The 14408-nt window shown below is 41.1% G+C and overlaps 1 protein-coding gene across 3 annotated transcripts in view; it reads right to left on the bottom strand.

Annotated features, from left to right (window-relative positions):
* CD84 (CD84 molecule) overlaps positions 1-14136 on the bottom strand; it is a 48421-nt gene extending 34285 nt beyond the window's left edge. For 2 of the 3 annotated variants that reach the window (XM_070366090.1, XM_005903896.3), the window contains exon 1: positions 13971-14103. In XM_070366090.1, coding sequence (XP_070222191.1) covers positions 13971-14052 — 82 coding nt within the window. In that variant the 5' untranslated portion in view covers positions 14053-14103. Of the gene's footprint in view, positions 1-13970 lie in introns of all 3 variants that reach the window. The other variant, XM_070366095.1, reaches the window with a different exon arrangement.
* Between the last annotated feature and the right edge of the window lie 272 nt (positions 14137-14408).

Here is a 14408-nt window from a genome sequence, read left to right on the forward strand (position 1 = left end):
GGTGGGTGGTGTTGCTTTTTGAAGTATATCTTGTCTCCTCTTGCGAGTCATTCAGGAAGTGGTGCTTGGGTATCAAACAGTCAGGGTGTCAGATAGCTAAGCTAGAGGAAGTCCTTTTACTATTTTGTGCTGTGGTGCTGCTGGTAAGACTCCTGGGCTTTCTGAGAAAAAGTGTAGGGCTTGCACAAGCATAATATGTACCTTTGAACACCCAACGGAGGTATGAGGCACCCACAAAACGACAGCAGGCAAAGAAAAGATAGGGAGGATGAAGTCATAGGTGCTATGAGCAGCCATAGCTGCTACTTCTACATATGAGCTGGTCAACTTTAATTAAGTCACAAGGCTTTTCTGAGTCTCAGTTTCTTCATCTACAGAATGGCAATAGTAACTATAAAATTTGCTTATCTAATTAGTGATCAGAAAAATCATATATGAGTGGAAACTCTTTGTTGACCATCAAGGCAAAATCAGATCAGATCATATCAGATCAGTCGCTCAGTCGTGTCCGACTCTTTGCGACCCCATGAATTGCAGCACACCAGGCCTCCCTGTCCATCACCAACTCCCCAAATGCTAGTTATTTCTGAGGTTATTAATGATAACGATTCTCATTCTCATCCTCATCTTAACAATTAGGATATGCCCTTTAGGACTTCCCTAGTCCATCTCTATGATGACCTTGGTAACACCAAGATCATACTGAAGAATGTATGAAGAACCATTATTAAGGGCCAATTCAGGAAAAGCACAGAGGGACAGTTTTCAGTACCACTGCACTTGGTGGCCTCTCTATTCTTCTCTTAAAGACTTTGGTGTTTTAAGAATCTCCATATCAGCCAATGTTAATATTTATTTTTCTAGGTGCTGGGGGGACTCGAACACTATATTAATGTTGGAGGCAACTTTAAGAAAACTTAATTTCAGAGAGAATTTATGGCACAAAAATATCTTAAGGACTTACTATGAAAAGCACTATGCAAGTCTATGACCAAGACAAGTTCTCTGTCCCTTTTAAAAATTTCATATATGGTTAGGGAAATAAGACACACACACACACATACACACTCATAACTCACCTTTGCAATATGATCTGGTAAATGATAAATTCAAATGAATGGTAGAGACAGTAATTACAATAGGAATTTGAAGAAGGATAGATCACTTTGATCTGCAGTGGTTAGAAAAAACTTTTTGGAGGAAACAGAATTTGAAGAGGACCTTGAAGAGTGAAAAGAATGTTACTAGATAGAAAGGGAAAGAATTAGTGTCTCAGGTCTTCAGGTTCTGAATAAAGGTTTAGAAAGAGAAGAATGTGTGATGCAGGTTGAATAAGTATAGATTTGCTTAACAAAGTAGAGAGCAATCAAGCTAGAAATGTAAATTTAGGTTTAGATTTAGGACAGACCTGAGTTTGAAGTCTACACCATAGGCAGGGGGAAGCTATTAAAGTTTTTGAGAACGAAGGCTAATAATGCTTTAGGGTTAGAGTCATATGGTAATAATTTGTAGAAGGAATAAGAGGAAGGAAAAGCTGGGCTTGAAAGACCATTTCAGAGGCTACTGTTAGCCATCTGGGCATGAATCGAGGGGTAATGGGAATGGAAAGGAAGGGATAAATTTGAGAGATAGGACAAAGAAAGGCAAGGAATGAAGAGGCATGTCATAAAATTCAACAGTATATTGGGTGTCTAGTTCATGAGAGTGGAAAACTAATAGCTACTGGAATTTGATTAAGTTTATGCTTGGAAGAAGTCAAAAGGAGAAGACAAGTTTAATGTCAGAAACACTGAACGTGAGATGATGGTGCACCACTAAATAAGAAGTTAGAGGAGTGGAAGATAAGAAAAGTACAAATGTATTCAAAGTATTGTTTGGGGGCTGTGGCAGAATCTGCTGGTTGTTTTCCAATATTTGTTTTCTACTTCATTCTTAGTAATATAATCCCTCATTTTTAGCAAGGTGTATGGTCACCTTGCTAATAAATATTAGGGCGAATAAAGATTATATCGCCCAACTTTCTGCAATCTCAGTTTGGTCATGTGACTAAGTTCAGGTCCATGGGACGAAAGTGCAAGTATTGTATTGACTTTTATGTCGTTAAGAAGACGGCGTTTGCTTTCTTCATCTCTTCCTTGCTTGTTATAGGCTGGAATGCCATGACAGTGGATCTTGGACATTTTGGATCAAGAAGAGGAAGCCAAGTACTGAGAATCATGGAGCAGGAAGACTCAAAAAGTGTGGATCCCTGATGACCTTGTGAACTATTCTACCAACTGAACTGCCAACTCCAGTCATTTTACACTAACAAGAAATAAATTTCTTTCTTCTTTAAGGAATTCTTATTTTTGAGTCTCTGTCACTTGCCATCAAACTGAAATCCAAGTGGTTTAGGAATCATCTATGGAGAGGAGGTGATTGAAGGAGAGGGTCACTCAGGAAGAGTAGGCTGAAGTCCAAGGCTGAACCTTGTGATAAGTGCTTACAGTTACAGAAGAGGCATTATCAAAAGAAACTGAATAGATCAAGCGATACAGTGGCAAGAGAGGCACCAATAGCAGACAAAATCATGAAACCCAGGAGGAGAAAGAATCTCAAGAAGGTAACTGTCACTGACGTCTAGTGATCCAGAGTCTTCAAGTGAGTTAAAGGCTGAAAATGACCCCTAGATTTGTCCATTAGGAGGTTACTGATGGCCTTTGAGAATGTAGTTCAAGTTAGGATGATTCAAATGAAGGCCAGAGTGTAGTGGATTGAGGATAGAAAAAGTGGTAAAGAAGTGGAGAAGCTTCATAGTGAAAGAAAGGTTATAAAATATAACAAATAGCTAGCTAGAGAGCCAAACAAAACCAATTTATTTTATTTTATTTTAAAATAGATGATACTGAAGGGGGAAGTGTGGTATGGAGAAAAAGAAAATAGAGATGTCCCTGATCTGGGATGGATGTCCCTACGCATGGAGTTCTTTGTTTCTCTCTCATAGGACTTGCCACTCTGGGTGGTAGTCATGAGCCCACATGTCTGTTTCTGGACACTGAGCCACTTGAATCCTGGGATCTTGTCTTAAAATCCCAAGCACCAAGCACAGTGAAGTATACACAGGCCACTAAGACTTGTGTGGAACAAAAAATGGAAGGGAAATGGTGTGCAGAGAAAGGTATATGTTTTCAGTCAGAGGAGGGTCATGCCTTCATCTGAAGTGGAAGGAAAAAAGGAAAGGATGTGTGAAAGGATATTGATATTTTGAGGTCTTGTTGGGAGTGAGGATAGGAGAAAGTTTGCTTGGCAAGATGGAAGAAGCGCACAGTTTGAGTCCAATGGGCCTGTGTTCAATTCCTGATAGTTACTGAGGCCCTTATCTTACTTAGCTACAAGATAGGATATAGTAATACCTACCTCATGACATTGTTGGGAGGACACATAGGTGTTGCTTAATATGTAGTGGACATTTTGGAACAGAGAAGATAAAATGCTAACTAGTCACCTGGGACTGCAAGGACATCCAACCAGTCCATTCTAAAGGAGATCAGTCCTGGGTGTTCTTTGGAAGGACTCATGCTAAAGCTGAAACTCCAGTACTTTGGCCACCTCATGCGAAGAGTTGACTCATTGGAAAAGACTCTGATGCTGGGAGGGATTGAGGGCAGGAGGAGAAGGGGACAACAGAGGATGAGATGGCTGGATGGCATTACCGACTTGATGGACGTGAATTTGAGTGAACTCCGGGAGATGGTGATGGATAGGGAGGCCTGGCGTGCTGCGATTCATGGGGTCGCAAAGAGTCGGACACGACTGAGCGACTGAACTGAACTGAGTCATGCTTGATGGCCTTCATATCTTCAGTAATGTGGGAAGCAAGAGGAGGCAGGAGAGGGACTACTTAAGAAGTGTAAAGTTAGGGGCACAGGTCTTGAATCTAGGGATATTTGAGCCTAGATATGTTATTTGGTGGGAAACTATTGAAATTCTCTGATTCTTAGGTTCCTTACCTTTAAAATATAGGTAATTATTAAATGCAATTATGAAGAAAGAACACTAAGCACAAATTCCTGGCACATAAAAATGATAGTTGCTATCATTATTTTGATGAATGTAAAATTTTTGAGGAAATGCTGCTCTAGGGAACACCGCCAGGAAGTTAACAGTTTGACTGAGGGGATGAAGGGACTCGTGAACAGGCTTGGGGCCCAGTGAAAAAGAGATGACTCGTATTTATAATATCTCATAATGAGTGTGAAGAAAGCAAAGAACTAAAGAGCCTTTTGATGAAAGTGAAAGAGGAGAGTGAAAAATGTGGCTTAACACTCTACATTCAAAAAACTAAGATCATTGCATCTGGTCCCATCACTTCATGGCAAATAGATGGGGAAACAATGGAAACAGTGAGATACTATATTTTCTTGGGCTCCAAAATCACTGCAGATGGTGACTGCAGCCGTAAAATTAAAAGATGCTTGCTCCTTGGAAGAAAAGCTATGACCAACCTAGACAGCATATTAAAAAACAGAGACATTACTTTGCCAACTAAGGTCCATGTAAGTCAAAGCTATGTACGTGATGTGAGAGCTGGACTATAAAGAAAGCTGAGCACCAAAGAATTGATGCTTTTGAACTGCGGTGCTGGAGAAGACTCTTGAGAGTCCCTTGGACTGCAAGGGAATCCAACCCATCAGTCCTAAAGGAAATCAGTCCTGAATATTCATTGGAAGGACTGATGCTGAAGCTGAAACTCCAATACTTTGGCCACCTGATGCAAACTGACTCTTTGGAAAAGACTCTGATGCTGGGAAAGATTGTGAAGGCAGGAGGAGAAGGGGACAACAGAAGATAAGATGGTTGGATGGCATCACTGACTTGATGGACATAAGTCTGAACAAACTCCAGGAGTTGGTGATGGACAGGGAAGCCTGGCATGCTGCAGTCCATTGGGTTGCAAAGAGTCAGACGTGACTGAATGACTGAACTGAATGAGTGTGATTTCCTGATTCTCATAGCCAGACCACAGCAGGATAGGGTGGGAGAAAGGCAATACTTCTAGAAGAGAAGCAAAGGCAAGAAAAGGCTTGAACTCCGTGATGTGGGCTTGGATGGAAAAATTGGTTCCCCATGACCTCTAGATAGCTATGGTGAAGAGGTAACCGGAGGGTCAGGATGACCCCAGCTTGAACAGAGAACACCATGGACAGTCTATTCACTGGAGCTGGGTTTCCCCTCCTGGAAGGGAAGCTGGACATCTTTCTCAGCCTTATATATCTTTTGTGTTTTAGATGATAACTCCTGTTTCCCTGGATGAACCCATGTGAATGGGTGAACTTTACAAATATACATTTCATGATAAAGTAGCTGCCCAAAACCACTGATTGAAAGAAGGAAATAGAGAATATGAGAATAAGAAATGTGTTTGGAAAAAATAAAGACTTAGAAACTTTATCTGGGTTAGAAATATTGATGGGGTAGGAGGAGGTTAACTGGCCAGAGGGAAATTCTTCAGACCTGAGTAAGGGAAATTTACTGAGAAGTAAATTTACTAGAAGTTGGGTAAAACCCAAAGAGATTACAAAATAACAATTACTGATGGCAACAGAGAGGGCATTTAGACCTAAACTTCATAGTTCTCCTTCAGTTCAGTTCAGTTCAGTCCCTCAGTCATGTCTGACTCTTTGCAACCCCATGAATCACAGCATGCCAGGCCTCCCTGTTCATCACCAACTCCCAGAGTTCACCCAAACTCATATCCATCAAGTCGGTGATGCCATCCAGCCATCTCATCCTCTGTTGTCCCCTTCTCCTCCTGCCCCCAATCCCTCCCAGCATCAGGGTCTTTTCCAATGAGTCAACTCTTCACATGAGGTGGCCAAAGTATTGGAGTTTCAGCTTCAGCATCAGTCCTTCCAATGAACACCCAGGACTGATCTCCTTTAGGATGGACTGGTTGGATCTCCTTGCAGTCCAAGGGACTCTCAAGAGTCTTCTCCAACACCACAGTTCAAAAGCATCAATTCTTTGGCGCTCAGCTTTCTTCACAGTCCAACTCTCACATCCATACATGACCATTGGAAAAACCATAGCCTTGACTAGACAGAACTTTGTTGGCAAAGTAATATCTCTGCTTTTCAATATGCTATCTAGGTTGGTCATAACTTTCCATCCAAGGAGTAAGAGAGTCTATTAAAAACAAAGACAGTGTACATTTGGGGTTTCAAGGGACTCCTCCCTAGTCTCTTAGATCCTATCTCCTCCCACCTGATCTCATATCCTTCTCTCCACTGCACACTCTAACCACACTGACTTTCTCATTCTTCAAACTGGCTAAGAACACCTTAGAACCTTTTCTATTAAATACTTGCTGCCTGGTAGGCTGCAGTCCATGGGGTTGCTAAGAGTCGGACACGACTGAGCGACTTCATTTTCACTTTTCACTTTCATGCATTGGAGAAGGAAATGGCAACCCACTCCAGTGTTCTTGCCTGGAGAATCCCAGGGACCGGAGATCCTGGTGGGCTGCCGTCTATGGGATCGCACAGAGTCGGACACGACTGAAGTGACTTAGCAGCAGTAGCAGTCCTTTTTTTACAACACCCTTTCCAGCACTCCTTCACTGTGAAACTCTGTTCCAATGTCATATCTTCAGAGAAAGCCTCACCATGTTTAAGTAGCCGTCTCTTTCCCATCACTCTCTATTGCCTTGCCTTATTTATTTTTCTTCACAGCAGTTATGACTACTAAAGCATTGCATGTGCATATTTACTTATTGTCTTCCCCACCTTTCACCCCCATGAGAATATAATGGCCATGCAGTCTTTTTCTGTTTTGGTCACTAGTACTTCCCTTACAATTAGTGGATGATTATTAAATATTTGTTAAAAGAATAAATACTTTTTTGGCAACTGACTCACTTTCCCTTTTTCTAGCAATAAAAAGCAAGATAGAAAACTTAGAGTAAGAGAAACAGTGAGGACAAGAAATAACTCTACATGTCTCTGGCTCTTGGTAAGGAAGGTTCAGAGTATAAACTGATTAATAAGAAAGAGCAGTTGGCTAACAGTAAATTCTTTCCACTCCAATATTCTCATATTGTTAACAAAAATTTGCATATGTCCACAGGCTAGGGAATCATAGCATGGTGAGTAAAAGATCAATAAACAAGACTGAGCCAAGGTTCTATTGCCAATTAGCTAAATGACCATGACTAAGCCAATTACCTGCTAAACCACAGGATTCTATTGGTAAATGAAATAAAATTTCTCTACTACTTTTGAGGAAGTATGAAAATTAGATGACATAACACCGCTCTCAGGTATATACAGCAATAGAGAAGAAACTAGAGACCCCAAAGGGAGAGTTGCCCTGAGGGGCACCCTCTTTCTGCCCCTGTGTCAGACACTATGACTTAGTAATGAAAAGCCAGACTGCCTGAGCTTGAATCCTGCTCCTGCCAGGTTCTAGCCATGAGGCCTTGGGAAAGTTAACCTCTCTGTGCCTTGGTTTTATCAGCTTCTAAATAGACTAACAGGAGCACTTCATAGAAGTGTTATATTAAATGAGTTATTATTTGTAAACCTATTAGAAAAGTACTTGGCATATACTAGGCACCATAAGTGCTTGTTATGTAAAATAAGAAAACATTGTTGCAGAGATTAAAATAATACCCCCAGACAACTCTTATGGAAAAAAGGAGAACTGGAGTATTATGGAGATGTTACAAAAGGCCAGCATGAAGGTTTTCATATGAGTGGAAATAAGGAAGGGTGTATTGTTGCTTAATAGCTACCCAACCCCCCTTGCTTCTTTAGGACCCTTCAAATCAGCATTTCTTGATATTTCTTCAGTCATAGCTAACTTTTGCCTTGTCTCCTCCCATCCACTGCTTCCCTGAGTATGGCAGGTCTGGAAAAGAGTTACCAGAGGCAGCAGCACCCAGAAGAGAGATGGTTGTAACTGGTTATTCTGAGTGCAGGGAAAGAAGGACAAAGAGGAAGCAAAGGGTTAGCTACAAGGAGCTTTGTGTCTTTCTCCATGAAAATGGAAATTCCTTGCTTATGAGGGTTTTAAAACAAGGAACCTACCACCTCCATACAGTTCAGTTCAGTTCAGTCTCTCAGTCATGTCTGACTCTTTGGGATCCCATGAACTGCAGCACGCCAGGCCTCCCTGTCCATCACCAACTCCTGGAGTCCACCCAAACCCATGTCCATCTAGTCGATGATGCCATCCAACCACCTCATTCTCTGTTGTCCCCTTCTCCTCCTGCCCTCAATCCTTCCCAGCATCATGGTCTTTTCCAATGAGTTAGCTCTTTGCATCAGGTGGCCAAAGTATTGGAGTTTCAGCTTCAACGTCAGTCCTTCCAATAGTATACTATTTTCTGCTGGCTTGTTTTTTTCTTTACTTTATATAATCTTTATTGAGATTTAGGGTGACATGAATCCTCTTCTGCAAAATAAATACACACACACACACGCACATAGATTCTCAAAGATGAGATCCTGTCACTCATCATTTTATCATTACTCAGCACTCTATGGACATGAATCTGAGCAAACTCTGGGAGACAGTGAAGGACAGGGAAGCCTGGTGTGCGGCAGTCCTTGGGATCACAGAGTCAGACACAACTTAGTGACTGAACGATAACAACAGCACTCTAAGCATATAATAAAAAATGGAGTATAGTGAAGGAAAAGGTGTAGTGGGTATGTACCTCCACTAACATCAGTCACCCAACTGACTGCTCAGACCTCTTTCTTTTCTAACTTCCACATAGCTGAGTCTAGTTACCCCCAAACTTACAGATTCATCCTTCTCTTAAGTTCAAGAGAACAAAAGTCTGATTTGGGAATTATTCGAGTAGCCCAAGTGACCTGGCATTGACCTTTGGGCTCCTGTTGTGGAAGCACTCTGGCTGCTCTGGGGTCACACACTGATCTCCAGGGCTGCTCTGGCATATTGGGTTGATGAGGGGGTCACTACCCCCTCTACTGGAGTCTCACGTTGTTACAAGGATGCAGCCTCAAGCATCTCTTGGAGACTGGAATTTAAAGCTAATGTCCTGATATCTACTTTTCTCCATACATAACATATTCTTCCATTTCTGTGATTGGGCTTTTGTTTTTAAGCCCTTCTGGAAGGTCTATGGCAATAGTCTGCTCAAATCTCTTTCTACAACAGAGGCTTTGTCTTTATCTTGAAAGTGAAAGTCACTCAGTTGTGTCCGACTCTTTGCAACCCCGTGAACTATACTGTCCATGGAATTCTCCAGGCCAGAATACTGGAGTGGGTAGCCTTTCCCTTCTCCAGGGGGTCTTCTCAACCCAGGGATCAAACCCAGGTCTCCCACATTGCAGATGGATTCTTTACCAGCTGAGCCACCAGGGAAGCCCAAGAATACTGGAGTGGGTAGCCTATCCCTTCTCCAGTGGAGCTTCCTGATCCAGGACTCAAACTGGGGTCTCCTGCATTGCAGGTGGAATCTTTACAAACTAAGCTATGAGGGAAGCTGAAGGCCCCTCTCTAATAGGACTTTGAACTAATGGCAAATTGACACTTGCCAGGACTCTTCTCCAGGCGTGAAATCTTATCTCCAACTCTCTCCCCTACTTCTTGTGTCAGCTGCTGGAGTGCCTCATGACTGTGCTCTACATTCAGCAGAACATCGAGATCTTGTTGACACTGGATCTTTGCTTGTTTTGAAAAAGCAAATTCAAATCATTCTATAACCATGCTCATGTGAATGGTACTTGATCCACGTCTCGAGATGGTTATTTCTTTGGATATTCTACCTTGCTGGCCTGCCTAAACTTCTGTTACTGGCAAAGGCCTGCCCACCAGCCTCCAACCTCCTCTGTAGGTGGGTACAGATAGGCCCAGTCTCTATTGAATAATCACCACTCATGATAAATCCCAAAGTGTGATAACCATCAGCCTCAGAGATAATATACTATTCTATTTCAGCATCAAAGTGGTGAAGGCATCACTGACTCAGTGGTTAAGTCTGTAGACAGGAGTTCAAATCCTACTTCCTCCACTTTTTGGCTAAATGACCTCTGTTTTCTTCTGTAATATTAATAGTACCCATCTCAAAGGGTGTTATGAGGATTAGACAAAATAACATATGCAGACTACTTAGAGTAATGACAGATATGTAGTGACTGATCCATAAGTGGTTAATTATTACTATCGTTGATAAGAGAGGAGAAGGCGGCAAGGGGAGGGATTGAAGAAAGAGAAACAAGAAAGGTATGGAGAAAAGGAAGAATTAAAGGAGTGTGAGAGAGAATATGTAGAAGGAAGTGAGTATGGAGCAAAAGCAGTGGGCTCTTGTTTTTTATCCCAAATGGTTGGCGGCTAGTAGAATACTTGGAAGGACAGTCAGAGTCACAGTATTCACAGGTCATGATGAGGAAGCTGAGATCACAAACATAAGACTGTGAGTCTTGGCTCTTCAAGAAAACTTTTCCAACATGGAATGGTCATGAGCTTGCACACTCAGACTCCTCTTATTTCAGTGCTTTCCAGCGGAAAAGGGGATTTTTTAATTCCCTTTTCCCATTGCATCTCAGCTGCTTAAATTGTTCAGAATTCATTCCAGGGAAGTAAGTACAGTCAGTGTTGACATCTAAGCTCAATGCTAAATATCAGGGACCATCTTTGTCAGGAATAGCAGCAAGAGAGATATGGGGTACACTTTTGCACTCAGGAAATGTTGGTAGAATAATCTTTAAGAGGCAAACATATCCATTCAACAAAGCCAAATGGTACATGAAAGTACTGCTGGTTTTTCTGCTATAAAAACAAACTCCCACCTCTCATTAATGGGTCCTTGACAAAGGGAATATTTCATCCCTGGTTTTCTCTTTGGGAACTTCAAAAGCCCACACCTAAGTTCAAATTCATACCATCTTTTCACCGGCTCATGTTCCTTGGATCATCCTAAACAGAGGAATCTTGGCCAAGATCTCTGTGTAAGAAAGCCCTGGCTCTTTCCTAATACCATATGAAAAGCAGGTGTGAAAAACAACAGCATTAGCTAGTATTTGGTAAGCACCTACTATATTCAAATACTGTGCCAACTGTCATACCTGGGTTATCACTTTGATTCTCAAAAATCTTATTGTACTAAGAGTTCTCCCATTTTGAAGTCTAAATAACAGTGTTGGGTTGGCTGAACCCAACCCAGCCCAGGATGGATTGCCCCCAAATATGCCACTATGACATATGATTTTTTTTTTTTTTTTTTTTTGTCAGCATCATTTGTGGGAATCTGTTCTCAGACCAGAGATTGAACCTAGGCCACAGCAGTGAAAGCCCAGAATCATAACCACTTGGCCACCAGGAGACTTTCCATATTGATTATTTTGAATAAAAGTTGATTGAGAAGAAGCCAGTGCAAGAGAAAAACTCTGATTCTTCTCTATCCCCCTGAAAGCAGAAAATAAACCTCACAGCATCTGGAGGTATAAGGACATCCTTATCAACAAAGACAGGGAATCTGGGGGCAAGAAGCTTATATAAACAAATCTTGTTATTTTAATCTACCACTTCAAGCCCCAAGTCTGTTTACACTCTTCACTAACTGATCACCAAAAGCCTGAGTTTCTTTGTCCTGTTGATTCTTCACAAATTTATTGTTTCTTTGTCTAAAAAGTAAAAGCTGTTTGTTTTGGCCACTTCTTAGTTTCCATTTCTATGAGACCTCTGTGTGCAAAAATTAAAATTTGTTACTCAGTCTCACAAACTTAGAGAATGAACTTATGGCTGCCAGGAGAGAAGGATGGAGGGGACAGGATAGTTAGGGAGTTTTGGATGGACATGTACACACTGCTGTATTTAAAATGGATAGCCAACGAAGACCTACTGTATAGCCCAGGGATGTTATGGGGCAGCCTGGATGGGAAGGGGGTTTGGGGAAGAATGGATACATGTATACATGTGGCTGGGTCCCTTTGCTGTTCACCTGAAACTATCACAACATTGTTAATTGGCTCTGTGTGTGTGTGTGCGCGTGTGTGCATGCGTGCACACATGCTCAGTCATGTCTGACTCTTTGCAACCCCCTGGACTGCAGCCTGCCAGGCTCCTCTGTCCACAGAATTTTCCAGGCAAGAAAGGGTTGTCATTTCCTACTCCAGGGGATCTTCCCATTCAGGGATCGAAACAGTGTCTCTGGTGACGCCTGCATTGTCAGGCTGACTCTTTTACCACCGAGCCTCCAGGGAAGCCCCTAATCACCTATACGCCAATATAAAATAAAAAGTTGAAAAAAAATGTTTATTTTCTCCTGCAGTCTATCCCATATCATTTTTTTAAATTTATTTTTTAATTGAAGGATAATTGCTTTACAAAATTTTGTTGTTACGTCAGTTTTATTATTAGTCCAGCCACAGAACTCAAGAGGCAGAAGAGGGAAATATTCCCCTTTCTGACAACAGGTGGATTTTATATAACTTTCCCAAAGTTCTAAAGCTAATGGATGAATGATTCATTGCTAGCTGATTCAATAACTTTGATTTCCATTTTAGTAGATGAGGCAAGTGTATCTTAGAGCTGCCTCTCATGTAGTGTACAGTAGCCCTTTGAAGAGCATCAGGGACTTGAAAACTGTGAGTGAAAGGTCAGAAAAATGTGGAGCAGAAAGAACTATAGCCCTGGGATTAACACAACAAATGTTCATTTTCAGCTCTACCAATTTCAGGCTGTGAAATTTTAGGTGAATTGTTTAACTCAAGTCTTAGATTCTACTTTTTTTTTTTTGCATAATGAAATTAAGAACATCTATCTTGCTTATTTCAATGATCTTAGTATGTATCACATAAGAGTATGTACATAAAAATCGTGAATGCTTTGCTAGTTAAGTGGTATCAAATGCTTCCCTGTCCAGCCCTTCTTTGAAAGACTGGGGACATCCCTAGATTTCCACTTAGGTTCTATCCAATATTTTCCCCCATCTACTTGCATTTTCTACTTGTCTGTTAGGGTGACTAGCACAGGCTCTAAAAATTTGACCTGCCCAGTGGATACAATCTCAAGGAAGCTCACATGAAGGAGCCATAGCTTTAAGCGGTCAGGGGAATCAGAGATACCACAGTGCACCAATTGTACCTTTTCTAGAAATCCTAACCCACTAGATTCTCTGTGTTCTAACTCATGCCAGGAATTTGCTAGTGCATTCCAAAGCTGATAAGAGACACTACAAGTATTTTTAGAAATGATACTTTTTACATAAACAAGGCAATTGTTCAGATTCAGTGAGATAATATATGCAATGACAAAACACTCCCAAAGCTATGTTAATGTTACATAGTGTCCTTTGTACTAACAACAAGCAATATTCATGTGACCATTATACTTTACTGTTAAGCCTTACGTAACAAAAACAGGATTTTTAGTTCAACTTCTCCATTTCTTTTTTGAGAACTAATTTGTTTATAAAACGTGGATAATACTCTCTTCTCCATTAATTTTAGAGTTTTTGGAGGACAGAAGCAGAGTAATAGCTTTGAATGTGCTTTGAAAATAAAGGGAACTTAAAGAGATGAAGTTTTTATAATGATAATTATAGTCATGCGTCACTCTAATCTGCTGGAGCAAGAAATAATTAAGTCATATCTCTGTTAAAATTTATATAACACATTCTAAAGCCCCAAAAAATTGCTTCTAAGTTTTTCAAAGTTTTGGACTATCTATTCCTTTGTTGGTTTTCTGGGCAGGTCTACCATGAGCTGATGCTTCTGAGCAGAAGAGTTTTTCTCAGATGTTTAGAGGCTGAGTACAGATAAAATTCAGATATATAAACTATAAAGCTGAAAACCAGATAGGTTTGGATCTTAAGTCTCTTCCCAGTCAGGAGGATCCCTTTTGAGACCCAGGGTGTTTCTATTAAAGCAGGCCAAAAGGACATTTCAATAGCCTCCTTAAGGGCAGTTTCCAAAACTTAATAGAAAATTAGGAGGATATCAGCAAGGGTCAGAACTCACAGGTTTGTAGGCAAAAGAGCAAGATCCATAGGTGGTGATAAGCCATCTTTTTCACTATAAACTTCTGCACACAGCATGGCATTCTTTCAGTGGAGAATCAGTTTCACTTCTGTTGCCTTTTTATAGCCACAAAGGAAAGGAAGTTGAGTTAACTCATGATGGACTGACTAGTTCTTTTTTCTGTTGTATAAAGTGCTTAGCAATAAATATTTATTGAATGCCTACTATGTGCCAGACACTATGTTGGCACAGGCAGTATAAAGAGCCACAAAGCGATTTGATCTCTCTCCTTTCATGGAGCTCATATTCTTGTTACGGAAATCAACATCAGCAGGCAGTGTAGTGTGATATGTATTTCAAAAGAGAAAATAAGGGGAACTAGGAGGGCAGCAGAGACATCTAATCCAGGCTAGGACAGTGTCAGGGAGGCTTCCTGAA

Source organism: Bos mutus, chromosome 3 (assembly GCF_027580195.1).
Source record: "Bos mutus isolate GX-2022 chromosome 3, NWIPB_WYAK_1.1, whole genome shotgun sequence".
Classification (NCBI taxonomy): domain Eukaryota; kingdom Metazoa; phylum Chordata; class Mammalia; order Artiodactyla; family Bovidae; genus Bos; species Bos mutus.